This window comes from Pelodiscus sinensis, chromosome 8 (assembly GCF_049634645.1).
Source record: "Pelodiscus sinensis isolate JC-2024 chromosome 8, ASM4963464v1, whole genome shotgun sequence".
NCBI classification, from domain to species: domain Eukaryota; kingdom Metazoa; phylum Chordata; order Testudines; family Trionychidae; genus Pelodiscus; species Pelodiscus sinensis.
In genome coordinates this window covers 12,446,412-12,474,326 of record NC_134718.1, presented here as the reverse complement: position 1 = coordinate 12,474,326, position 27,915 = coordinate 12,446,412, and the positions used below count along the sequence as shown (strand labels likewise).

General features: G+C 46.1%; 1 protein-coding gene across 1 annotated transcript in view; it reads left to right on the top strand.

Moving 5' to 3' along the window:
• Positions 1–27,915, top strand: part of ZCCHC24 (zinc finger CCHC-type containing 24) — a 176,967-nt gene that overhangs the window by 13,340 nt on the left and 135,712 nt on the right. The window contains exon 2 of the mRNA XM_075934759.1: positions 20,535–20,735. Within this exon, the coding sequence (XP_075790874.1) occupies positions 20,535–20,735 (201 nt within the window). The remainder of the gene's footprint in view (positions 1–20,534; positions 20,736–27,915) is intronic.

The window sequence follows — 27,915 nt, the reverse complement described above, 5'->3', positions numbered from 1 at the left end:
AATCAAATTTCAGAACAGAAGGGAGATTAGAGGGGGGGAAGGTAAATGTCTGTGAGCTAATGATATTAGAGGTGATAATTGGGGAAGCTATCTTTGTAATGGGTAAGGTAATTAGTGTCTTTGTTAAGACTTAGGTGTAAAAGTGTCAAATTTAAGCATGAAAGACAGTTCAGAGGATTCTCTTTCAAGTCTGTTAAAATGTCTTTGGAGCAGGATGCAGGTAATCAAGTCATTGAGACAATGCCCTTTCTGGTTGAAATTACAAGAAACTGTTTGTGATCCTGCCTAAAATCTGTTTCGTGGGCATTGATTCTTTGGCGAAGTGTCTGAGACGTTTGTCCAGTGTACCTGCTCAGAGCCTTAGTACCTTGCCCCACTATTCATACGTTTGCTTCTGTCAGTTCAGGTTCAGTTTTGCTGCTACTGTCCTGGGAAACACTATTTTACAGAGTCTGGGAAAGAGCAGGCAGGCAGGCACCCTAAGGAGCAGTGCATCAGAGTGAGGATAGCATGCTACTACTACGTGAGACAAGCACAAGTGACCAGAGACAGCACAATGAAACTGACTACAGGGTGAACCTGTCTAGTCCAGAAACATCCATCATCTAGAATGATTTTAGTTAGCTGGATGTCCACTTTTCATGGGTGTGGCCAAATTTCCTGCAGTCCCATAAAGTTTGTTTACAACCACTAGTCCTGGCTTTCAGTGTTCTGTGCTGTTACTTAGCTCTAATTTACCTCCTTAATGTCCTCTACTGGCCCAGTAAACAGCATAAATGTTGGGAATGCTGTTAGACAATGTTGACCTCCCATGGTCTGGCAAATTCTCTGGTTTGGAACTGGTCAGGTCCCAAGGATACCAGATTAGAGAGGTTCAACTTGCACACACAAAAACAGAAAATATGAAAGGAGAAAAATACATTTATCTCTAGTCTCTTACTTATCTTATTTACTACTTGGAATAACGTGATGCAAAAAAATCAGATGGAAAAGTGATCTGAAAGCTGGCAATGTTCCTTTGGTTTGGTTATGTAGAAGCAGAAATCATAGTCAAATAATGATATTTGAAGGTAAATTGCAGTGTAGTGAAGGCTTATTTTAAATCTACATTAAACAATATATAGAGGGTTAAGGTTTTTGATTTAGACCTCTTTCATTAAAGTTAATCAGTGATAGTATGTAGCTCTTACATAACACTTTTCATTCATAGATCTCATACCACTTTATAAAGGGAAGTAGTATCATCACCCCCATTTTACACATGGGGAAACTGAGCCACAGTAAAATGGAGCAATTTAGCCAAGCTTCAGAGCTGGGAACAGATCCCAGTAACCCTGCATCCCACTCCAGCACATTGTCCGTTATGGTCTTAATCCCCTGCATTGTTTTGGAAACTGTCCTCATTCATTGCATTCACTGTTGGCACCTACCAAGTCTTTCTTATTCTTCAAGCAATGGCAGGAATAATCAACAGAGCAGTTTGGCTACAAAAGGGAAATCCTGCCCGTTTTACGCAGTGGAGTTCTCCCAGGCTACGTCTAGTCTGCAAGCCTCTTTCGAAAGAGGCTTTTTCGAAAGATACTTTTGAAAAAGCCTCTTTCGAAAAAGAGCATCTAGACGACAACCAGTACTTTTGAAAAAGCGAGCTGCTTTTTCAAAAGAGAGTACCCAGGCAGTCTGGATGCTCTCTTTCGAAAAAACACAGTTTGCATTACATAACGCCTTTTTTTTTGAAAGAGCACTTTGGAAAAAAGGCGTTATTCCTCGTAAAACGACGTTTTCCACGGTTGAAAAATCTGCCACGTTTTTCGATTTACTTTCAAAAGAACGCAGCAGCAGTCTAGACGCAGGGGAATTTTTATCGAAAAAAGGCCACTTTTTTTTAAAAAAGCCCTGTAGTCTAGACACACCCCCACTGAATACAATGGGATTTCTCCTCTGAGTAAGACTAGCAGTACTTAGGCCCTAAATTGGTCCCATTGATTGTGAACTAGCTTCAGCTGTGAAAACCTTGCCTGTGTGGCTCCTTTACCCTCACCATTTGTGAAACTCTGATGAAATGAGTTTTAGCTCATGATCTAATACATTTGTTAGTCTCTAAGGTGCCACAGGACCATTCCTTGTTTTAAAAACTGCTGAGTTAAGCAGTGCATATGCTCCTGCTTTGCTATCTTAAGCTGTTAAAGTTTATTTACACTTGGGCATTTCCATCATGGCAACAAAGGAGTCATCCACACAGTGTTCCAGAGCCACTTAATATCACATCAAAGGCTGAATCACATTTAGAAAACTGGCAAGGCCTAGAGAGAGCAGAGTTAATTGCAAAGCTCAATTCAGTTCTGCAGAGAATGATATAGAAACTGTAATTTATAGTTAAGTTCTTATTAATTAGTTTTTAAAAAGTCAGCAACGGAGACATGTCTTTTCATTCTGGTTGGTGAAAACATCATTGGCTAACTCATATAAACAATTTGAATTTTGCCTTCCTAGAAACTGCTAATTGATGGCAGCCTTAGCACTTTCTGCCCCACATAGACTGCCCAAGATAAACCATGTGAGACTTTTTAGTTAGGTTTTAAATACAGAATATGCAGGGTTATTTTCTTACCTTCCATTCTAAAGGATCTGAGCAAGCCATATTGTCGCTAAGTACCATGGAGTGATCTTTCATTCATTCTTCCTAGTGAATGAAGTAGTGATCCCTTGTGAAGTAGAACAGTTCGTAGGAAATCCACTCAGCTACTTAGAACAGCAAGCAGAGAACACATTTGGGGATGAAATAGCACAGGTAATTTGGGTAGGCAGGCAGGAATTTAACCAGGACACTTGTTAACATGCCTGTTCTTGTGGAAATGGATCTTAATCCTCAAAAGCAGGTATAAAACCAAGGTCCTGTCTCTTCCAAGAAATGTTGTACATTTTTTTGGGGGGGCGGGGGGGAAACGTGTGGATGAAGGGAGAGGTAAGCATGGGTAATATGCAACAACTGTTAATTCCTATGAAGGAAAATGGACTTCAAAAAATCATCATGTTGTCTCTGCTTACTCTGAGCAGATTGCAAGACCAGGAGTTGTGATAAAATTAAAGAAAAGTTTTCTGGTTCAAAGTTTCTGGGCAGTAAAGCAGAGAGGATACTTGATTTAACACAAATCCAGTGATCTTGGATGTTTCCTTAAAACTGCTACATAGCTCCACAAGGCATAAAGCCTTAGTATTTGTATTTCTCTCTTTGTGACACCCGAGAAGTGATTTGATGCCCATTTTGCCACACTCTGGCATTTCATTTTACTGTTTTAAGAGAACCGAAAGTTAAATGGTTACATTAGGCAGAGAATATTAGACTCTGCTCCTTTGATACTATCTGAAGGAAATGTCATTCACGCATTGTAGTTCCTTTTGAATCTGAAAGTATTTTGAAGTTTTGTAAAACTATCGAGATTCAAAAAATCTAGAAAGATAGGGTTTCGCTAAATCTGATCTGACTTAGGCAGATAATATTTTATCAGTAGGATGAGGGAGTCGTGATGTTAAAGTTAGATTAATTAACTAATCGAATAGTCAATTAGGCACGAGCGGAGACTGCGTCAGTCCCCAGTCGCGCCATTTCCCACTGTGCCTCTACCTCCTCTGCCCCCTGCAGAGAGGGGAAGTGACGAGTTGCATCACTAGTTGACTAGTTGCTTCCATCCTATAAGGTAGAATTTGGTTCTGCATTTCTTGAGACTGATCATGAGCTCACAAGAAGCTTTCCTCATGGCCCACAAAAGCACTGCAGTCTCTCTGGCTATGTCTACACAGCAGCGTTATTTCAGAATAACTGACGTTATTCCGAAGTAATATAGAACGTGTCTACACACAAGCACTTATTCCAACATGTTGAGCTGGAGGATGTCTTACCCCGACTCTTGTAACCCTCATTTTATGAGGAGTAAGGGAAGTCGGAGGAAGAGTGCTCTATCTTGAAATAACTTCTGTGTAGACAGCACCAATACTCGAAATAAGCTATTTTGATTTAAGCTACGCAGTTAGCGTAGCTCAAGTTGCGTAGCCTATTTCAAGGTTACTTGTGCTGTGTAGATGGCTCTCTGACTCCTGCAGCCTATTTGGAGCACTGCTTCAGCCTCCTAGCAGATGCATAATGCCCCTTTATTCATCGCATGACCACCTATGGGCATTACCTTGAAAGGGCAAGAATCCATAGTTCTGCCCCATCTAACAACCACACAATGGAGAAACATCTTCCGAGAATGTGGAGGCTGGTGCTAGCTCCATTACCCAACAACCAGCCAGTAAAGTATTGTAGAGAGGCTACAAGGTTCAAAGAGGCTTTCCCCTTAAGCTAGCAGTTCCTACCCTCCAAACTCTCCAGGGGGTGGGTGGGTGTGTTTGCAGGGAGGAGTCCACAGTTCTTCAAGCTAGATCAGGGTTTCCCAAGCTACGGGTATGGACCCAAATATGGGGCGCCATTACATTTCAAAAGAGTCTCCAAGTGTCTTCCCAGGTGTCTCTTAAGGAGCCATTCACACATTTTTTTGAATTGCCCTGGGTCACCAAGTCTTCCTGAATTGTAAAAATGGATCCCCATCTGGAAAAGCTAGATCAACCTGCTGGACAACCAAGGCACATGTCTCATTACATCATGGACACCTTGGGCTGGATAGATGCAAAGCAGCCAGAGTTACTGTGTAGTTATTAGAAAGTTATTTTATTGACTGCATCTTAAAGATGTGGGAAGGCAAGCAAGTAAATAAAAGCTTAAACAAAAACCAGAACAAGGTTAAGATGGAACTGTGCACTTTCATCCACCCTACTTTCCCCATCATGCCTGTCAATTAGTTTCCATTTCAGAGGACAGACTCATCCCTACAACTTGGACAATAATCTGAGCAGCAATTAGAGTCGTAAGACGTGTAAAACTATGTGGAAACTGGCATTACCAAATTACAACGCCAGCCTGCAGCTCCGTAAATAATTGCCTTTGGATTTGTGTGACGACCACATTAATCTTTCTCAAGAACTGGCGTTAAACCCCAAACATATTGCGATGCTCCATCTGGCCAGATGAGACATTACTTTATGCTTTTGACAGTGACCCGAAGGCTTGTCTCTGATACTTCGGCAGCCGCTGTCCAGGTTTGCCATGCCAAAAAGGCATTATTACATGGAAAGGATGTCAACGAAACTGTCTCAGATTTAGGGGTTAATTAGAACTGTATACCAAAATGTTTAACCATCCAGCAACTACACAGGAGGGAAATGCCTTCTTAAGTATGTCTTAAACAGGCACATATGTATTTCCAGGCATTATTTTTCTTGCATTTGGCGTGTCAGAAGAGCCACCAAAGCAAAGGAAACTTGACCCGTTTTTTTCCAGACAGTAGGTCAATTTGAGACAAAATCTCCTGTAGGAAGCAGAGATGCTAACAGTATCTGACCATGGGTATTAAAGTACCGGGATTAGAATATGTTCATCCCCACTCCACGTCCCCTTTTAACCTCACATCTTTGAACAACCTGTCTCAACACCCATAAAACTCTGTGCTTATTTATAACGGAGTACAGAGGCACTCTTAGATCTAGCTATTGGCCAGAGGTTTAATATTTTGCACTCCCTCTCCCTTCCCCTCGAAAGGTCAGGAAGGCTGGCGGTCTGTAACTTGGGGAGATCCAGCAGCGCACAGGCCAGAGAGAGAAGCAATGCAAACTCCAGCGGTAATTAGTAGTGTGAATGGTCTCCCTTGTCCCTACTATAGTGCTTATGTGTTAGAGGGTCTCTTCAGTAGAAGGGGGCAGTTGCAGAGCATTCAGAAGATGAAAAGGCTCCCTGTAGTGCTTGGTACAAGAATTAGACCATTCCTCCAAGACCGTAAGCCTGACCCATGGAAAACTTTATAGTCTCCTTCCCATTTCTTACTCCCATCCTGAGGGCTTTTGCTGGTGTCACTATAGAATGGTGCCTTGCAACTCAGTGCTGTTTCCACTGACAGTGAAGGGGGCAGGATCGGGCCTTCAGGTAGCAAGAGGTAGGAGCAGCTACTTGGATTGATAGTTCCTCTTGGTTTCTGAGGACAGGACAAGGAGTAATGGGCTTAAAGTGCAGCAGGGGAGGTTTAGATTGGACATTAGGAAAAAATTCCTAACTGTCAGGGTGGTCAAATATTGGAATAAATTGCCAAGGGAGGTGGTGGAATCTCCCTCTCTGGAGATATTTAAGAACAGGTTAGATAGACATCTGTCAGGGATGGTGTAGACGGAGCTTGGTCCTGCCTTGAGGGCGGGGGGCTGGACTCGATGACCTCTCGAGGTCCCTTCCAGTCCTATTATTCTATGATTCTATGATTCTATGTGAGTCATTCGGAGTACAGCGCCCCGTGAAGTGTTGTGGACTAGGCTGTGCATTTCAGGAGGTTGTCAGGGGCTCCTCACTCCCTCCCCCCCAACCTCCCCAGCTGTTCTGTAGCCACTGGCACCAGAGACTTAGGGGAGTGGGGTGAGGAAATCTCATACAGCTCTTTGCATGCCTCTTCCACAGGAAGCCTAGAAGTGGCCAGTCTCGGGTAGAGGTTTTTAGCGGGTTCTCACCAAACCAAACTGCCTCTGTTTTGTGGATGAGGAAAGAGGCATAGTGGGTTTGGGTGGCTTGCCTGCGGTGGCACAGTGAATTATCAGCAAACAGACTAACTTCCATTCCCTGGCTCAGTGCACTAGGCTATACGGCCTCTCGAGCTCCAGATCTCTGTGTGTGAAAGCACCATCCCTCTGGAGAATTCTTACAATTCCTCTCCTCTACAAAACCATCTAATTATACAGCAGTCTAGAATTTCTTTCCCCTCCAGCTGAGAAGGGAAGGGACAGCTGTCCTAGTTTGAGGTGCACCAGTTCTGAAAAAATAAGCACCTGCCAGAATCTGAGAGTAGATAAGGCCTCCTCCTTTTACCCGGTTAATTCGCTTCTGCAATCCAGAGTTCTGGAACAGAGAGTTTGGGGGAAAGGAGATTGTCACATGAGATGCCGCTCACTCAAGGCATCTAGATGCAGATATTCAGGTGTTTCTCTGAATCCAGACCTGCCAGCTTTCTGATAGGCTCACCTTGGGATCAGCAGTTCTTGTGCCAATGGGTTTGCCTGAGGCAGACCTAATATGTCATGTAACAAGGATTTTTAATACAAGTACGCCGGCATTACAGCAAAGACAGGTGTGTTACACTTTACTGTCCCTCTCCCCGACCAAGGTAGTTGATCCGGCCCACAGAAGTAGTAGGGAGCCCCAGACAGGCTCCCCTGCATCCCCTCATGCCGCTTAGAAATGCGGCTACCAGGCCCCATTTCTGTTTCAAAACTGGAAGGGAAGGGAGACGCTTAGGAGCTACCCTTGCCCCCAGCACAATCTTATTGGCTGGTTTCTGGCCAGAAACCGGCCAGTGGGAGCTGCTTGTTTGAATAAGGGCACCCAAGAAGAACCATGCCCCCCTCCTCAGCTCAGCTATTCACACAAGCACATGGCCAGGCAGGCAGGCTGGCTGAGAAATGTTTTAAGTTCTGCAAGCCTTAGCTCTCCATGTAGGCCAGGCTGATTTGGCTGCTGGCTGGTAAGTCTCTTGTCCGGAGCCTGCCTCTTGCACCCCAGACCCTTCCTTCCCCAATCAACATTCCCAGACCCTCTTCCCCCCTCTTGCACCCATACCCCCTTCCAGATCTGGCACCCCAATCTCCTGCCCCAGATCACAGTCCCCTCCTATCCTAGGTCACATCCCAAACCCCTAAGTTCTAGTCCCCTGCCCTAGGTCACAACCGCCTGCTTCATTCCAACTCCCTCCCAGACTCCAGTCTCCCTCCTGCACCCCAGTTCTTTACCCCAAGCTCCCTTCCAAACCCAAGCTCCATCCCAGACCCCGTATCTCCTCCATTAAGATCATGAATGAGTGCGGCTCTCAACCGCTTTCCAAAATCTTGGAGTGGTCCCCCCCCATCAAAAATTATTGCCCACCCCAATTTAAACTAAGTCTTCCTCCAGAAACCTTTGGAGCTAACAGACCACAGGTGGCTATTTTTTAAAAGGGACACCCGCCCTTTATTTTAATGCTGGTCAGGGATTAGGACAAACCTAGTGGTTAAAGCAGAAGTCAGGGGTAAATGCCAGACCCAAGGGGCAGAACCAAAGTCAGGAATCAGAGGTGAGGGTCAGAGCCGGAGTCAAGAGTTAAAACCCTGGGGATCAAAACTGGAGTCAGAGCCAGGTTACTTGGAGTGAGTGTAAACAGGAGCAGGGATGGGAAGAGACAAGCACAGATACTATTGGAGCCTTAGGGGAATGTTTTGAGTAGCCAATGCCTCCTTGCTCCTGATGCTGGTCTTAAGAGCTTATCAAGCAGTGTGGCCAACCAGGTATCTCAGTTGGGGCCCTTGTGCTCTCAGTAGAGTGTGTGGGCATTAAGCTAGCAGGTAAGTTGTGGGCCCTTGGTCCTCACAAAGCTTGATTTCCATCTCATTCTTCCCATTTTCATACTGATCAGGAAAGCTATGGGAGCAAAGACAGACAAACTGAATGTTGCTGTAACCTGCCACCTCCCCCTCCTCTTCCCCCAGAGTCCACAGGGTTAGGCTAGGAATGAAGTTGTCCTCGTCTCGTTTCATTAGCTTGGTTTCTGTTGCTTAGATGCACAAGCAACAATCACATGCAAGTGTAATCACATTAAGTTATGAAGAGTGGGGTTTTTGTGGGCATTGACTCCGGGACAGGAAATCTCTCAATGAGTAATTGACCCACGCAGAATAAAAGAATGTTGTTTTTCATTCCAAATAGAATTCCAGCTGAAATCATGTTCATTACATTACAGCCACAGGAAAATGCTCTTGAAAGTGATTGATAGAGAAACAGTGCAGCTCCTTTAGAATGTTTCGCCTGCCTGACTGAATAACTGCATAGCCCTGTCTTCCCCTTCAGTACCCTCTGATTGGAGAAACAAAAGACAGGGCTATGTAGTACTTTAAAGACTAACAAGATGGTTTATTAGGTGATGAGCTTTCGTAGGCCAGACCCACTTCCTCAGATCAATTTGTGGAAGAAAATAGGCACGACCGTATATACCAAAGTGATACGATCAAAAAAAAGTCAACACATATAAAATTGACACATCAGATTTTAGAACGGGGGGCGGGCGGGTGAGGAGGGAAGGTCAGTGTCTATGAGGTAATGTCATTAGGGGTGATAACTGAGGAAGCTCCTAATGTCATTACCTCATAGACACTAACCTTCCCCCTTCACCCGCCTCCCTGTTCTAAAATCTGATTTGTCAATTTATGTGTGTTGACTTTTTTTTGATCGTATCACTTTGGTATATATGGTTGTGACAATTTTCTTCCACAAATTGATCTGAGGAAGTGGGTCTGGCCACGAAAGCTCATCCCCTAATAAACCATCTTGTTAGTCTTTAAAGTGCTGCATAGTCCTGTCTTTTGTTTCAGCTAGACCAGACTAACACGGCTGCATCTCTATCACTCTGATTGGAGAGAGCTCTTCACATGGCATTACTCAGCCATTTGTAAGCAAGTATGGGGTAGTAAGCAGCTACCGTGCCACAGTTTAAGCAGCCTTGGAAGGCTGTGTACTTTCTATATGGCTCTAGCCATAGAGGTGAATTTCTTCTGGATCAAAACTTGTATGGATCAAGACTTTTATGGGCCAGTTAATCTAAAATGAGCATGTAGGCTAGTAGATAGGGCCCCAGGCAAGGGCTTCTGAGGGCTGAATCTGTCCCTACTTCTTTTTTGGCTTTGTGACCACAGACAGGTCCCTTTACCTCTCTCTCTCTCAGTTGCCCCTATTTGTACTACTGACATTTACCTTCTTTTCTTTACAAAGGGATTTGAGACCTACAGGTGAGGACTGCCACCTAAGAGAGGGACATTAGCATTATGAATGGATTACCTCAATCACAGCACTTCTAGAAGCCGCCCAATGCTTTAGATCAAATTCTTCAAGAATCCAGTCACTTGCACATTCCCTGGGTCCATCTGCCCATTCTCTTGAAACGTAGAGTTCTTCTGTTTTTTACCAAGTCACGGAGTAAAATCTGGAGTGTAATTAGAAAGGCTGCTGTCTTGAAGTCCACACTGGGGAGCCAGACCATGCAGTAAATCAGCTCACACAGAGCGTATTGCAAGAAAGAGGCCTGACTCTTTTCAGGTGAAAATATTCCTCCTGAAGTCTCTGAGAGTTTGCACACTTATCTGGGAGCAGAATCTGGCTAACCCAAAATAAGTATTTTCAAATCACCTATTACCAAATGTTTATTACTATTTCTGAATCCAAGATTTATCCTGACATGGTTTTGGCTTTGGCGGCTAACATATCCTATTTCATTACTCTTGCCTGTTTGAACTGCTGTCCACATGTGTTTGAGCTGCTGTTCAAATGTGATGTCACAATTTCCATTAAAGCCCCTATGTTCAGGGACTTATAACTCAGCTATAAAAATTCATTCTGCCCTGAAAATTAGCTTAGAAAAATGAAATCATCTCTGCGTTTTAGAAATAGCAGGCACACAAAGTCACAGGTTTGAGATGCTCTTGCCTCTCATGCCAGTATTTCCAAAATAGCTTTTTTGGGGGAACGGGGGTGGGAGCTAAAAACAAGCTATTTTGGCAGGCAGTCCTTGTTGTGAGTAGGTGTTTTTAGGTAAAGGTGGAGACCGTTACAGCTAGTGAGTTCATTCTCAAGGGGCCACTTGCATGCACAACCCTTCCCATCCACAAGAAAACCCAAGCTAATTTACGATGACTTCACCATCTTTTGGCTCTTTATTTCAAGACCTGTTAGTATAATCACTCTAACTTCTATGACATGTTGTTCATCAGTTTGTGGCCATTTATCATTTCCAATGTATTAGAACATAAGTGACAGGGAAAACGAGCTTAAAACCCTTTATTCAGCCAACCACAAGCATCAAATAATCCCAGTGATTCCAACTTGCTGCTAGAAATGAACCACATGCTTCAGTGTCCTGCTGAATCAGGGTGAGGATAACTCATGACGTGCTCTTTGCTGATTGCTTTTCAAAGGGCAGTTTAATTTTGTGTATAGAGGGACAGATGGCACACTGAACTACATTTGGTAGGAATAATTAGGTGTGACCCCTCACTGCAGCATCTACAGTTTAGTCGAGGGGGCGAAGAGACTGCCAGCCGAGGTTCTAAAACGGGGGGTTCAGTTGGGGGTGACTGCCGTTCCTGCATGGCAGAAATCGGTGCTTTTTAATTTTCACCCCTCAAAACGGAGTTCTCGATGTGATAATGTCTCATCCACAGGATACTGACCTTCTTAGGCAGACTGGCTCGCCATAGAGCTTTTCAACCCTTTTACAAGGAGGGGAGTGGGACTATGGCATAAGAGACTGTGCACAGATAGGCTCTCTCATCCAAGCTTAACCGCTCTACCTGGGGTTTAAGGAACAGTGATCCTGTCTGCGACAGGTGGCTGCGCTTTCCATGGACTCGCTGACCCTGCGCACTTGCAGTCAGAAATACCAAGAGATGGGTATGCTAATTCTGTCCCCCTCCTCTTTCTGTAGCACCTCACGTGCATCTTAGTGCACCCCAATGGAGGTCAGGATTCTCTGACCCCAAGGAATGGCCCACTCATAGACGCAGGATGCTGACGGTGGGATCACTAGCCCAACACGATAGAGAAACCCTCTGGGACCAGGTGCCTCGCTTTTTTTATTCTGAGGAAGCCACCCAAGCATAAGGGAGCTGCCAATACCTAGGCTGTGAAGCCGATCTCGGTGCTTCCCTCCAAGCTCTCAGCGCTCTTCAACCTCAGCCGAGGAATCAGCATTAGCCGTTTTCAATGCAGTTAATGGTGCAGCCTGGGGTCAGAGCTTTTAACCTTGCAGTGCAGCTTCCACAGAGCAGTGTCCAGTTTCACACCTGTCTCTTTCTGCATAATCAGTTCATTGCCCCGTTGCAACGGTATTCTCACCTTGACACGGAATTCTCACTGATGATGGCCAAGAGCCCCCTTTCCCTCGGCACGGTCTCATTTTCACGGAAGGATCCTGCGCTCTTCCTCCGTCCCTCTCTGCTACCTTGGCTGTCAGAGAGCAGCTCCAAAGGGAGGGTTTTTTTGTGCTTGATGACGTAACAATATAAATGTACAGGCAGTCCCCGGGTTACGTACAAGATAGGGGCTGTAGGTTTGTTCTTAAGTTGAATCTGTATGTAAGTCGGAACTGGCGTCCAGATTCAGCTGCTGCTGAAACTGACCAGCGGCTGACTACAGGAAGCCCGAGGCAAAGTTGGATGCCTGGGACAGAGCAGCTGGGATGGTGCCGGGTAGGTCCCCGCAGTGCCGCACCTCAGCGCTGTGGGGACCAACCCGGCAGCACCCCAGCAGCTGTACACCAGGTGTCCCCAAGTCAGCTGCTGTTGAAACTGATCAGCGGCTGATTCCAGGAAGCCCAGGGCAGAGCAACTCTGCCTCGGGCTTCCTGTAGTCAGCCGCTGGTCAGTTTCAGCAGTGGCTGACTTGGGGATGCCTGGGGCAGAGCAGCTGGGGTGCTGCCGGGTTGGTCCAGTAGCGCCGAGGAGCGGCGCTGCGGGACCAACCCGGCAGCGCCCCAGCTGCTCTACCCCAGGCGTCGGTGAGAAAAGCCTGGTCTGCTGGGGGGGGGGGGCACACTAGCTGCGCCCCCACCCCCCACCCCTGAGCAGACCAGGGAGACGCCGGTGGCGGGACCGCTGAGACGCGCCGCGGTCCTGCACGCATCCTCCGTGGCTTTGCTCCACGTCTCCCTGGTCTGCTGGGGCCCCCCCGCCAGCAGACCAGGGAGACGCGGAGCAAAGCCATGGAGGACGTGGGCAGCGGGACCGCGGCGCGTCTGGGCTGTCCCGCTGCCTGCGTCCTTGGAGGCTTTGCTCCGCATCTCCCTGGTCTGCTGGCCCTTCTCCCATCAGACCAGGGAGACGCGGAGCAGCTTTTCTCGCCCCAGTGGACGCAGACGGCGGGACCGCGGCGCGTCTAGGCGGTCCCGCCGCCCGCGTCCTCCGGGGCGAGAAAAGCCCCGTTCATAACTGCGGATCCGACATATGTCGGATCCGCGTAACTTGGGGACTGCCTGTAATCGTAAGCAAGGCTATTTGATCATCTAAGTGCAGTCCCTCACGGACAGTAGTTCACCTCACAGAAGCTGCCATCCCAACTGGCCCTAATTGGACCCTTGCTTAGCAGTTGCGGAAGATGATTGAATGTCCTGGGAGAGCGAAGTGCAATTTTGTTCCTGGAAAAGTCCCTCTAGGTCTGATTTAAAAGGTATTAGTGGAGAAGGGGAGGGGATATTTGCACTGCCGATGCCTGTGCTGACCCTGTTCTGCAGAAGAAATACTTTTCCATCCGTACAGCTATTAATCCAGAAGCTCTCTCAACAGCTATCAAATAAAACACTATTGCTAGCAGATTTCATTTAAGAAAAATAATTACTATTGCAAAGAGAGAGACACGCATATACCCTAGCAATGGGATACTGATTAGTGAGAATCCTTCGTACACTTTTGCTCTATTTGCTGCTTTTAAAACTCATCAGTACTTGAGGGATACACGTTAGTAGCAGACTAGTCTTCTGTTTGGTTAATATGGCTAAGACGTCCATGTCCAGATTTAAGCTTTTCACGACATCCAAAGTTCTATTTCAAGAGCCAGTGTGGCACAGAACTCCGATTTGAGATAGCAACATTCCTTTGGAGCTTTGTGCGTGTTCTAGGAGAGCTAGGCAATATAATAGATCTAATAAATCCCAAGTGAATGTTTGCTGAGAGCGTGCCCAGTAGCCAGAAGACATTGGAAATCTAAGACATCAAATGGCTTAAATGTTGTAGAGCGGCGTAAGCATCAGAATGTGCTGGCGAGTCTGGATAGTTTAACATTTCACAGAATGAAACCCTGGGGATAATTTCAAGATACAGTTGTGCTTCTGGGCCGTCTGAGTGGTACCTTCTTGAATTGTGTTCCTGTGGAAAAGATATACATTTCTTATCGGTCATCTGTTTGACCACAGCATGGGTTCAATGCATCCAGCAACAGTGAAAGCTACCCCTTCTCTGTCCTTGTGACTCAACCCTGAACTGAGAGGATACTATAGACTCCTATTTAGTCATTGTCCCTGCCCGGGAGATGTCTAAGAATGGAGATCAGTGTGAGTATTTTATGACGTGATCCCAGAGCTGGCTTAAGCCAGACCAGTCTGATACCCCCACCAGACCAAAGAGGTGTGAGATGCTAAAGCTTCACTATTCAAAGTGGACCAGACTTCATATTATGTAATTGAATGGGGCTCTTTTTCATTTGATTGTCTCTTCAGTTCCTATCTCTGCTTTTCTCAACTTCTGTTCTCTCCTCTTTACTAGCATATAGAGAGTCCCCATTAATAGATCCTGCCCTAAGAGATGTCTGTGTCCAGGGCCGTCTCTAAAGGGAGCACAGGTCCTGGGATTACCCCCACTCCGCTCGCTTTGGAAGGGGCTTTTTAAATTTAAACAGGGAGCTACTCAGGGGAACTCTAACTCCTGCTGTTTCATGTAGCTGGCAGTTTTGGTCCCCAGCCCTGTCAGGCCTTGGCAGCAGTAGGTTCTACTCCCATGAAACCTCCCGTTGTTATGAGCACAGGTTCAACTCCAGACACAAGCAACTCCCAGCATTAGCCACTGTGTTGTCCTGATCTGTTCCAAGCAGGCCTAGCTGACCTTATCTCTGCTGGCATTCCCACCTTTGCTTCCTGCCTTCAGACCTGAGCTAGTGTGTGCAACAAAAGGAAGCTCTAGAGGAAAGTGCAGACACTCCTAGCTGAGGGCCTATTTTATTTTGTAATATCACCATATCTGTAACATGCACACATTGTCCTCCTGGTCTCTCATTGTTCAAGAACGGGAGAAACATACTCGGTTTTAGGGGTTCTCTTGTCTTCCTTTGGGCATGGGAGTCCTAAAACAACAGCCTAGGAAGTGGTCTCTGCACAGCAAGGAGCAATCCAGCTTAAATGTTCAAGGTTGTTCAAGTGACTTAGAAGTCCCTTTTCTAAAGGGGATTTGGCTTTTAACTCCTAAATCACTTAGGCACCCTTGAAAATGTTACCCAGTATGCCTGCATGGACTTGAATAAGGAGGTTGGGTGGGACTGCAGCCTCCTTCTCACACATGGGGTCACCAAATATGCATAGCAAACCCGGCTTCTTATAGCTGAGTAATGCCCTCCCATAACGAGCGCTTTCTGAAGTAAGTCTGTAAGAGTTCTCTGAGCCGTGAGGAAAGCCACATCTGCACCCAGCCCGGACCAGGACCCAGAGGACTTGGGAGTCTGATTGGGTGGTGCAAACAGACTTTTCTACAATTGGGGACTTAAACTAAGTTTTCCAAAAATTCCCTTCAGCGCAGATCCCCATTCAACAAGAACAAATAGATGTTTTGCAGAGTCTCTGAGGGACGGAGAGACAGACAGGCTTTGCCAACTGGCTTTTGCATCCTCTCCCAAACAGAAGACACTAATTCTTCACACTCTTTGTAGTTAGCCCTGGGCTGTCCTTTGCTTGGGGAGTGAGAGTTAACCCTTTCCCTACTATCTTCTGATGGGCTCGATGTGGCTCTGTTAAGTTTCAAGGGAATTTTCCAAGGACAGACAGTGTTTGGTGAATACAAGTAGGTGGTCTGTGCCAAGCCACTGACTCACTGGGTGACCCCGCACTAATTGTGTGCTCCCTCTCCAGGATATTCATTATTGCAGCAGAGGGCACATTTTTTTGCCAGTGGAGGATCAGGTAGGCTACCTGTGCAAACCCCGGGTTGGCCTTGAATGTGCCAGAAAGGGTATCACCTGCCTGCATCAATATAAAACATATCCAGGAGGCTAAACCACTCAGCACACAGTTAACCTGTGGAACTCCTTGCCAGAGGATGTGGTGAAGGCTAGGATTTTAACAGGGTTCAAAAAGAGCTAGATAGATTCATGGAGGTTAGGTCCATCAATGGCTATTAGCCAGGATGGGTAGGAATGGTGTCCCTAGCCTCTGTTTGTCTGGAAATGGGTGACAGGAGAGGGATCACATGATGATTACCTGTTGTGTTCCCTCCCTCTGGGGCATTTGGTATTGGCCATTGTCAGCAGACAGGATATTTTCCAGATGGTCCGTTGGTCTGACTATTCTTATGTTCTTAATGTAAAGTGGATGGGGAATGGAAAGTAGCCTCCGATGCAATCTATAGGCCCAATCCAATGCCCACTGGAGTCAATGAAGGACTCCTCTCGCCAAGAACGGACATTGGATTGGATTCTATGAGAAGAAAAAGCGCTTGTGCAGATTTTACTGCAACCTCGTTCTTCTGAGTCTCAGGAGATTTGCATGTCACCCCCCCCCCAAGGAAGATCTCTGGCTTGCTGCAGAGGCTGGAAGGAGTGGAATTTCTCACTGCCTGTATGTAACTTCACTGATCTGAAAAGTGGGGATGACCCAGATATTTCACAAGGTAGTTGAGGAGGTCAGATATTCAGAGCACGTGTAATACAGAATCCTCACTCGAAATGTGCTATTAAAAACATTTTGTATTATTCCAAGTGCACGTAAGCGAAAGTGGCTCCTTGGGAGAGAAGAGCTTCATGAATTAATAACACATTTGCTTTCATGGCATTTCCCCTTCCTTTTAGGAATTGGCTGCCAAGATTTTCTCATTCCCGTGGAATTCCAGAATCCAAGACAATAAATAATAATGATGGTTGAGGTGGCCTTAGTCACTATGGATGCATCTATACTACAGCGTTATTTTGGAATAATGACCATTCTGAAATAATAATGCAAACATCTACACAGCAATTCCATTATTTCAGAATAAATTCAAAATAACAGATGGCTTATTCCGACTTCAGTCGACCTCATTCCACGAGGAATAACACCTATATCGGAATAGCAGTAGTGTGGATGCTCCATTGCTGCTATTTCGAAATAGCTCCTCCCCAAGGCCATTCAGAATAATTACTCCTCAGTGCCTCCTGGGGCTCTGTATCGAGCTAGTGCGTCCACATTAGGGAAGCCTGTCTCAGACTAATTTTGAGGCTTCCCTGTAGTGTAGATGTGTGATTTCGAAATAAGCTATTTTCGAGTATTTCTTCCGGAATAGCTTATTTCAAAATAAGCGTGCAGTGTTAGACGTACTCCTGATGACCAAGGCAGTTAGAACCTTTCAGTTATTTGTTTGAGTTAATTTTGTACATTTTGAAAATGAAAATTATCCCATGACAGAGGTCCCGATTCTGTGTTCACCACACTTAGGCCACATGCCAGGTAAATAAAGATAGCAACCTCCCAGCTGAGATCAGGACTCATTGTGCGAGGCATTGTGAAAACACACAGTACAGACTCTGCCTCCCCAAAGAGCTTCCAATGCAATTGGTCAAGGCAAAGGATGAAAGGGAAACTGAGGCAGAGAGTGAGAGAATTGTAATGTCTTTCCCAGGGTCACAGCAAGTCACTGGTAAAAGCAGGAAAAGAACACCGGTCTCCCCAATCCAGTGCCCTATCTATTAGAACTTTTGTGAGTTGGGTAACTTGGAATATGTCCATACTGGGAAGTTTTGGTGATGAGAATACTGCCAACATGCAAAAGTTGCCTGAAAGAAAGTTGCTAAATCATGCTTATGCTGCCGTCCTCTGTCGACATATCATGGCCACATTGTTAGCTCCCTGTCAACAGAAAGCAAAACCATGTGGGTAAGCAAACTACAGTGCCTGGTGTCATTTTCAGTCACTAGGCACCGTGGGAAAGCACGATGTAGCGCAAGCCATTTGGGGATCATGAAAAAGTCCCGTCATCCACCTCTTTGCTTCCCAGCCCTCCCAGGGCTTCCGACTTATTTTTGTGCCATTTGAAACTGAGGGTATGTCTACACTGCCACCCTAGTTTGAACTAGGGTGGCTAATGTAGGCATTCGAACTTGCAAATGAAGCCCGGGATTTAAATATCCCGGGCTTCATTTGCATGTTCCCGGGTGGGCGCCATTTTTAAATGCCCCATGGTTCGAACTGCCTGCCCGCGGCTACATGCGACACGGGCTAGGTAGTTCGAATTAAAGCTCCTAATTCGAACTACCATTACTCCTTCTGCAATGAGGAGTAACGGTGGTTTGATTCGAACTACCTAGCCCGTGCCACGTAGCCATGGGCAGGTAGCCATGGGCAGGTAGTTCGAACTACCAGGCATTTAAAAATGGCAGCACCCGGGAACATGCAAATGAAGCCTGGGATATGTATATCCCAGGCTTCATTTGCAAGTTCGAATGCCTACATTAGCCACCCTAGATCGAACTAGGGTGGCTAGTGTAGACATACCCTGACAGTCCTTGTTGTGCACTCCAATATCTGCTGTGAAAAATGATGGATCCCAGACTTCTCTCCCGTGCTGAGTTCGGAATGCTTAGGACACCACACATTGCAGCAGAGCTACTGTTGAATTTACTCCCAAAGGAAGTCGACTCAAATGCGGACAACAGGGCGAATGACGGACAGCAACAGAACGGTAGCTATCAGGAGTGCCCGCCCTCCACAAAGCAATGGCAACATGCTTCCCGACCGAGCGCTGATTCGGGTGCCCTTCAGTTGCTAATCAGTTTAGAGTGGGGAAGTCTACAGTCAGGGCAGCGCTTCTGCGAGCGTGCCCGGCAATACATCCCACATTGCTGCATAGAACAGTCACTCTGGGAAATGTGGGTAACATAGTGGCTGGCTTTGCTGAACTGGGCTTTCCAAATGGTAGCATGGCAATCGATTTTTGTCAAAACTGGGTGTGGTTTTTGACTTTTGTCACATTGCATTGTGAACGCTCTCCGGGTTATGTTGCCAAAAAGTGGGGTTTGGTGATGAAACTTTCCAGTGTAGACAAGCCGTTGGTGACTTTTGCCTCTGCTGTGGCTGAAGGAAATTGCAAAGTGTGACAACAATGGCCTGTTACTTACACCAGGTTTTCATTTGCATATCCAAAACCACTGTCCTAGGATGCAGTGCATGGCTTCACATTATACAGAGACCCATGTCCTGGTCTCCCTTATTCAGCTATCCTGCTGTGACTCCTTTATTATTTGAGCATCACTGTAGCTGGGCAGTAATCCTGAATCTCTGGGATTCTCAAAGATTAGTGAATTCATTTTTCAAACTCGCTGAATCTCAGCTTCTAGCATCTATTTATATCAGTGATTCTTTTAATTAATTAATTAATTAATTTATGTTGGCCCTCATTACAGGCAGCCCCCAACTTGCGATGCAATCCGTTCCTGGGGAAGCGTTGCAAGTCAGGGGCGTCATAAATGCGGGCCGAGGATGTAAGTCGGGGATTTCCGGCCCCTTTTGCACTTACAACCGTTTTTGTAAGTGCGGGAGGTTGTAACTCGGTGGTCGTATGTCGTGGGGCCTCCTGTACAAGTTTCTGATTGATAGCATCGGAAAAGAAAGTCGTCTCTGTAGGCACAGAATGGATGTGATTGCACATCCTGGTGTAAATCAGGAGTGACTCCCTAAATCAGCAAAATTACAGTCCTGTAAAACTATTGTGAGTGGAGAACCTGGTCTAACAAGTTCTTGGTGTTACCATGGCAAATGTGTCTTACCCATACTTTGGGTGGGAACAACTATCTATGCTGTAGTCCTATCTGCACACATATGCTGCTGTGCTGCAAAGCCCAGAGGAAAAAGCGATTTTTTTTTAATGTTTTAAAATTCCTGTCAACCAATTACTATCTCTTGTGTCCCAAGGCATTAATGAGAATGACTATTTGTTTTCACTTAGCGCCTGCGTAGGTGCTTATGGGTTGCCTGCTGTTCTGAAGCTTCCAAATGGCAATTGGGCTTCCTTTTGGTTGGCTTTGGGAACAGAGATCCCATGCAGGGGAAAAACAAAACTGGGTATTAGTTGTCTGTCAGGAAGTGGTTAAATCATAGCAGTTTCCCCCGGCAAATACAGGACAGACACAGGTCCAGGCCAATCTTATTGCTTAACTATGAAACCAAAGACATTGTTTATTGTCTCATTAAGCAGCTTGCAAATGAACAGTTAGGTTTTTCTTGGTCTCTCCCCCTCCCCACCCTGCTTTCCCAGGTTCCAATATTGTCCTTCCTAAAATCTGCACACACCAAAAATGTTACTTTTCTGTGGGTCACGCTTCAGCGCTGTGCTTGGAAGCGCTAACCACTCCGTGACTGGGGTTGAGTACATCGCATCAGAAAGCAACCCTCACTTAGTGGCAAGGCCGGGATGAGTGAACCGTGGTGAGCCGAGAACTTTTTCCACCAGTGGGGTGGCCTGGCCCATCGTGCTATCTTTAGGTTTACAACCGAGAGGCCTCCATATTAATAACCCGTATATTGCTTTCACAAAGTATGCAGCCCTGCTCTTAAACACTCTCTCCAAGTTCCTGCTGCTATTTTTAGCCTGCTGCTGCTCAGAACACCCTCAAAAGAACCCTTAGGACAGTACTATATTTCTTTTTCTTTCTTCTTTTTGTGCAGGCGCTGAGTAGCAGTCTGTATAAGAGTGCATCTCCCTATGGCTCTCTTAATAACATCGTGGATGGGCTAAGCTCTCTCACCGAGCACTTCTCTGACCTATCCCTCTCCTCAGAAGCCAGAAAACCCAGCAAGAGGCCACCTCCTAACTACCTATGTCACCTCTGCTTTAACAAGGGACATTACATCAAAGACTGTCCACAGGTAAGTGAGATGCGTTGTTCTGAAAGAGTGTTCACTCCGCCACTCGTCTAATGAGACAATTTCCTGAATGTGAGTCATTAGAATTGGCTGGTTTTTTCCAGAGCAGCTTTGCAGAAATATCTGGACAATTTGCCAGGCTAGGCCTAAGTTCTATTCACCCACCTGTTAGCATGGGGCCTGTCATGGCGTTTTATTTGTGTCTTTTCCCCACACCTGCGCTGTGCATAGGTGTTAGAACTAAGGAGTGGGCAGGATTCCCTGGCTTGAAGTGGTTTCCATCATGAAGATGAATTACGTTGACTCAAGCGACGAGGAGTCCTGTGGCACCTTATAGACCAACTGAAGTGTAGGAGCATAAGCTTTCGTGGGCAAAGACCCACTTCGTCAGATACATTGACTCAGTGGCTCTCGGCACTCCCACTATGCAAATTGTTCCAGCACCCCTATCTCGGCCACAGTGCATCCTCCCATCTCCACAGAAAACTCCCCTCCCCTCAGTCCCCTGTAAGCTGCCTGGCTGTGCATCTTCCATTCAATTTCCCCCCGCCCGGGGCTCCGAGCTGCAGCAGGGAGAGATACCCCTCCCCAAGCCTCAGAGTTGCCCTTCTGGGGGAAAGGGGCCCCTCCCAGTTGGCCCCAGCACAAAGCTACCATGGCCAGAGCAGCTCTGCACTGGGGCCGTCAGGGAAGCCACCGGCAGCTGCTCCAGCTCTTGGGCAGGGAAGGGGGGCAGAGGCCTCAGGCCTCTGTGTGCTGCCCCCACCCTGAGCACTGGCTCCCTGCTCCCATTGGCCAGTGTTTGCAGGCGAGAGCAGTGCACCACAAAGCCTCATGTGCTCTTCCTAACTCCCCCCCCCCCTCCTCGGGAGCTGGATCTTCTGGTCATTTCCGGGGCACAGCACAGTGCCCCAGGACAGTCGGGCACCAGGCAGCCTACTCAGGTAAACCTGAGCCGAAACTAGGGGTGGAATAGTGCAGTCCATTAACCAATCAACTGATCGGCAAAAACGTCTAGGTTAATGCTCTAGACTACATGCATCCCCTCCCCCACTAGTACATTTTGTAGCAGGCTGGCCAGCAGCCCAGCTCAGTGTCTGGTTTGTGCCGGGTGCGGGACCTGTCCCTGCTGTGGCTCTGCATTTAAAGTGTATTAGGAGCCAGGCGGGCAGGCAGTCCAGCTCAGTTCCATCTCACACCGGGTCCGGGAGCTCAGCCCCCACCTTGGACAGGGGCTGCTGCTGCCTCTGATACAGAGGCAGCAGTGCGGAGTGACAGGCAACCAGTGGCTCCCCTTGCGTACCAGCACCCGCCTGGCACTGCACACTGCAGCGAACTGGCTTCTGGCCCCACCCCTGGGGACTATAGAATAGTTGTCTAATGCATAAAAATTCATGAGGTTAATCGACTATTCAATTAACCGATATTTAACATCCCTAGCCTAAACCCACTGTTCCTCCCTAAGCCCCAACCCAAAGCCACCTCCTGCACCTCATACTCCTTATCCTGGGCCCAAGCCCAGAGCCCATATCTCCTCCTGTATCCTAACTCCAAATCTGAGCCCCTCCCCAAACCTAGAGCCTCCTCTTATCCCACACCCGTTATCCAGACCCCCAGACTGAGCCTCACCCCCTCTTGCAGCCCAATTACCTGCCCCAGCCTGGAGCTTTAACTCTCTCATGCCAGCCCCTCAGCCCCACCCTTGCCACACACAGTGTCTGTGTGCAGAACGACTTTTGTTACATGATGCATCACCTCCATATTGGTGCACACAACAAAAATTGTTCCATACATGTACATAAAAAATTACATAATCTCACTCCAGGCATGTGAGTGGGTAGATTTTGGCAATGGTAAAGGTGGTCACTGAGTAATTTTCCCTTTTGAGGATTGTACTAAATTAATTTTAAAGATGCTATTTCTTAGCTATTTTGGAAATAACATTTAATTTAAAAACAGAGCATGTAATAGAAGTAGCCAGCACTACACATTATAAAGCAGGGGTGGAGACCCTAAGGCCTGGGAGCTGGAGCTGGCCCTTGGGACTCCAGCTCCTTCTCCCCCCACAATCTTCTAGCCTGGGCCATCCAAGACTCTGGTGTTGCTTCTCACTTGTATGCGGCCCCAGACTGATTTTTTTTTCTGTGACTTTCTGTGATTTTTTTCTAAGTATTTTGGCCACTGACCCAAAAAAGGTTTCCCACCCCTGCTATAAAGCAAGAGAAAATGTTTTATCAGATGAAAACCTTGAGCCAATGTTGTAGAAACCCAGTCTTCAGGAATCGATGGTGCAAAATATCCTTTGCTTGATGTATAAAGCGTTTATGCTACTTGGCTAGAATTCAGGATGGTTCTTGGCCTAGTAGATTGCTTTTTCAATAGCAAAACTGACCATGTTATTTCCTTAAAGAAGTGGGGTAGGGTAGTTACCAATTTGCATTGCTCCCTTGAAGATGCAAGTCCCAATGTGGCAAGTTTTCCCATCTTCTTGGCATTGCTGAGGCGCACTGGGTTCCTATAGAAATAGAGGAGGTGGTTCAAACTTTCACAGCTCCAACAAGCACTCTTCTCAGAGTCCTGAGGCAAAAAAATGCTGATGACGTTCCAAAAATACAGACGTGCATATTAGTGGCATCCTCTTGACCACAGTTTTTACCTCTTGGCTTCTTCACATGTAAGCTTTGTTCTCTCACTAAAACTGACCACCGTCCACGGTACCTAAAGGAATCAGGCATATAGAAGCCGGAATAGCAGGCAGAAGGAATATATGCCAGTTAAGCAAGATCAGCATGAAGTTGAGTCTGAAGTCAAATGAACTTTACTTGAGTGTATTCCTGTTGCAATTGATCACAGAGGGGTGAACCAAAGAGGGAGTTATCTCCGTGATGTTTTAGCTGCAAATGTGCCACTTGTTTTAAGGGAAACTGTGGGACAAAACACCCCACACTGCTCTGCAAATGTACTTCAACATATTGCATGTTGTATTGTTCCAGGTACACGGAATGGAACATTCTGTTCAGGAATGAGAAAAAAGTTCAGAAATGTGTTTTAATTTTCAGGTTAGCGTGTGCTGGTAAGACACCGAGATGCTCCTGTGAGGACATACATTGTGCAATGCTAGAACAGAAGTGTACTACCTGTAGCTGTGTTAAATACACCAAGTACCAGACTCCAGTGCAATACTGTGAGAGAGAAGTGTGTCTCTGTGTATGTACCAGAGAAATGCATCAGGTTCCCTAGCAATCAGTCCATGTCTGGCAGTGGCTTGTGTAAATTGTCCCCAGTGACTGTATCAGCAACATCTTCAGTGGAGATTTGGAGCTAGTGAAGGAAATTAACTAAAAATAGAAAATCAGTTAATGCAAATTAAAGCCATAACACTAAAACACACGATCTGCAAAAGTTAAGGTGCCTACAGCAAGGTGACTGTGTGGTACACCCTGTGCAATTTGTGTATGCCTGTGGGCCCAGATCCTCAAAGGTATTTAGGCATGTAACTCCCATTGAAATACTGTTGAGGATCTGGGCTGTTACGATTTAAGCAATATTATTTTCAGCTATCCATTGAAATAAAACAAATAGAGAATACTATTTACGGTATGTGCTCTGTGGCTGAGTTGTACTTTATATAATGTGTGTGTGATTGTGTTTGTGAATATGTGTGTGTCTGTGTATCAGGATACACTTTTATACCATGTTTAGGGGGAGGTGGTATGAAATTAGATCCGTTTGTGTGCAATTTCAAGCATAAACTCTGCTTCAGTAAAGCACTTAACCACAAGCACTTTACTGGGACTTAAGCGGGCAGTTGAATGCTTTTGTTGAATAGTGATGTACTTAAAGCTGTGCTTATAGTTAAGTGCATCCTTAAGTGTTTTATAGAACCAGGGTCTTTATTTTCAAATGCCTGAGTCTGGAATCAGCACCACATGGCTCCATCTGGCACCCCGCTGACTTCAGTGAGACTTGGTGCAAGTTGATAGGTCCAATAGCATGGATCCAATTGCAGGATGGAGCCCATGTTATCAAACCTCTTCCTTTTACCAATCCCTCTAACTGAAACTGATTTTGGTTTTTTAAATTATTCCATATACTGCGTAAAAGTTGTAGGGTTTGGTGGTTAATTTCTCCCAGTGTCATAAAAAACAAAAGCTATTTTAATATAGTACAACAATTAAAGCATTATTCCATATTATTTTAAATTATGTTTTAATTCAGACAGGGGAAAGAGAAAAGAATCAGACTTGGACAATATAAAAAAACAGTAAATCACGTGGTTTTATATTCTTTTTCCTTTTTTTATGTAATAAGAAACAGATTTTGTTATGTAGTGTATTATGGAGTTTTTCCTACATAACAAAAACATTACCTCACTTCAGGACTCTTTAATTCTCCCTTATTCTCTGTGTTGCAAACATTATAACACAGTGTTTGCTTTTCCTGCTGCCATGTGAGTTGACGTCATGCCATTCCGACAGAAATATAAGTCCTTATTTCAGATTACACCTTGCGAGATGACCCAATCCAGAAACCTAAATCACAACATGTAAAATCTGATTTTTCTACACCTAAGATATCTAAAGGTTCTTTGCATTTGAAATGCCATCTCAGTGCATTATATCAATTCTGAAGTATGATTTTATAAAACTCTGATTTTTACAAAGGTTTTTGGTGTATCCCCAAAGACTTTTATAAAATCATGGCTACTTGTCATTTTTTTTTTTTTTGGTGCAGGTGGAAATAGAGTGATATCCCTTTGAATAGTTTATGAGCCCTTTAGGTGCTGTGTTTTAGAAGCTCCCATAAATGAGTCAGAGCGGTATTATGGATGCAGCGAGTCATTGTTCGAATTTCCATGACATCCCTGCTGCGAGGGGGCAGCAGGATAAACTCTCCCATTGACTTCTCTTACTCCTCGTGACCCAGTAGGGTATTGGAGTTGACGGAGCTCCATCAGCGGTCAGTTTAGGAGGTCTTACTAGACCCGCTAAATCAACCCTCAGAGATTGATCTCTGCAGCATTGATCTCTTGGTAACTGGAGACAAGGCCTTAGTAAACACATTTATTTGGGACCCAGGTTTCCCTGTGGTTTCTTCACATTGTAAGAGGACAACACTTTCAACAAATCACTTTTTCCCACATGTTCCTACACTTGCTCTGAACTGGTTTTTTGAATGTAATCGGCCAGAACAGCTAAATTTCCACTCCCATCAGGCATGTACTATTCTATTCTAAACTGACTGATTTTTCATCAGGACTTTCAGTCCTAGAATGACTGCTGGATCGAGGCCAAAATATCACACCTCAGTGTAATTTGGATCTCTGTGCAGTTATATCTAACAATGGCAAACATACAGCACATTTAATTTAAAATTATAATGTGAAGAGTGAAATAATAAGTTTTTTTTCTTTGTTCCCACGTATGCATATGCTCAAAAATATAAACACATGCTTAATTTGGGTAAAAACTTTTTGTGCTTATCAAGGGTCCCACATCACTGAACCTTGCATCTCTGAACTTGTCTCTGACCTCACCTTGTACATCTTCCCCAAGACCGATAATGTTCAGTCCTGGGCCAGTAACAGCTATTGTTTAGGTAAAATGTCATGAGTTTCTAGTCCGGTATCTCACAGCCCTCCTAGACTAGAAGTGGGAGACAATACCCACATTATAACAGGACACATCCAGAAATGTAGGAACTGAAAATCAGACTGTGGGGATAGGAATGTGTAGAAAATCTATTTTAGGTCATTTTAGAAAGGGTTTATTGTTTCCCAAATGTTATGGTTACAGACATGATAACTAAAAAAAATTACAGTATTTGTAAAATGATATTCCTCCTCTGTAATGTAGGTGGCATATGCAAAATACACGATGGCATGTTGTGATATAAATATCTTATTGACATCCATTTGGGATAACCTGGATAACACACTCACTGCTTCACCACCCTTGATTTTATGTGGCTGTCCCAAATTGAAGCCAGTGAAACTTTATGTGGCATAAAAATTGTGTGGGTCTGTACACACGTACACACAGCACAAACTATGCTAGCCTAACTTCTGGGATGCCACAAGTGCTTGGGGCTTCTGGCCTGTTTTAATTCCTTGTTGGGAGAGGAATGTGTGATTGCATATTCAGGATAGGCTTTCCTAGGCTATATTTATAATATGCATAGTTCCCTTTATTGCTTTGAGCAATGGTGGATTAGCAACAAAGCTAACAGAGATTCAGTTCAGTTTCAGGGCTCTAGCAAAACATGTCTGTGTTCAAGCCAAACCCCTTCTCGGTGTGCTGCTTCTTGCAAGCACTAATTCCAGCAACTAGGTCTTTGCGTCTGCGACGGGGTGTATCAGCCCCACACCGGGAAGGCGGAGCCTAATCAGGCCCACCTGGCCGAAGAAGCCCTGCCCCCCACGACTCGGCTGAGCATGCTCAGACCGCAGCCCAGGTATAAAAGCCTGGAGGGAGGCTCAGTCTGGGCTGCCTGCCAGGGAGGAAGGACCTCGGCGGGGAGCTCCTGACCAGCATCAGCCAGCCGATCAGAGGGCGGAGAGCAGCGACCCGAGCGCCAGTTGGGACGACTCCCTTGCAGCCTGCAAGGGAGACGCGACCCCCAGGGAAGGAGTGGGGTGCTATCTCGCAGGATCAGATAGGAAGTGGCCCAGGATGGGGACAGGAGCTGCCTCTCCTCTCCCTTCCCTCCGCCCCCGGAGTCCTTGGCGCATTTCGGACAGATTCCCCGCCGAGAGAGGGGTGAATTCTCCTACCACTCACAGGGCCCTGGGCCGGGACCTGGTGGGTAGCGTGGTCCCCGGTCCCCCTATCGGGGGTAGCCACTTCCCGTGACTTGCTGCCACCGGCCGGTGGACCCTGCCTTAAAGGGCCAGCTATTGACTTGGTTCATTGGCTCGGGCCGGTGGACCTGGCCTTAAAGGACCAGCGAGCCTTTCTGAATGACCCGTTCGGGTTGAGCTGCCTGTTAGGCCCTAGAGTTGGGGCCAGGCCACAGCTGGGAGTAGAGTGCACAGGGTGGGCCATAGACCTGGGAGGGGGAAAAGAGAAGCCACCTTGTGACAGTGTCCCATCATGAACCAAATGCCTGCAAGTCCGGTTGTAAGAATACATGCATGGCCTGTCAGTTGACTATCATCCCACATCTATAGGTTCTGAATGCTGGC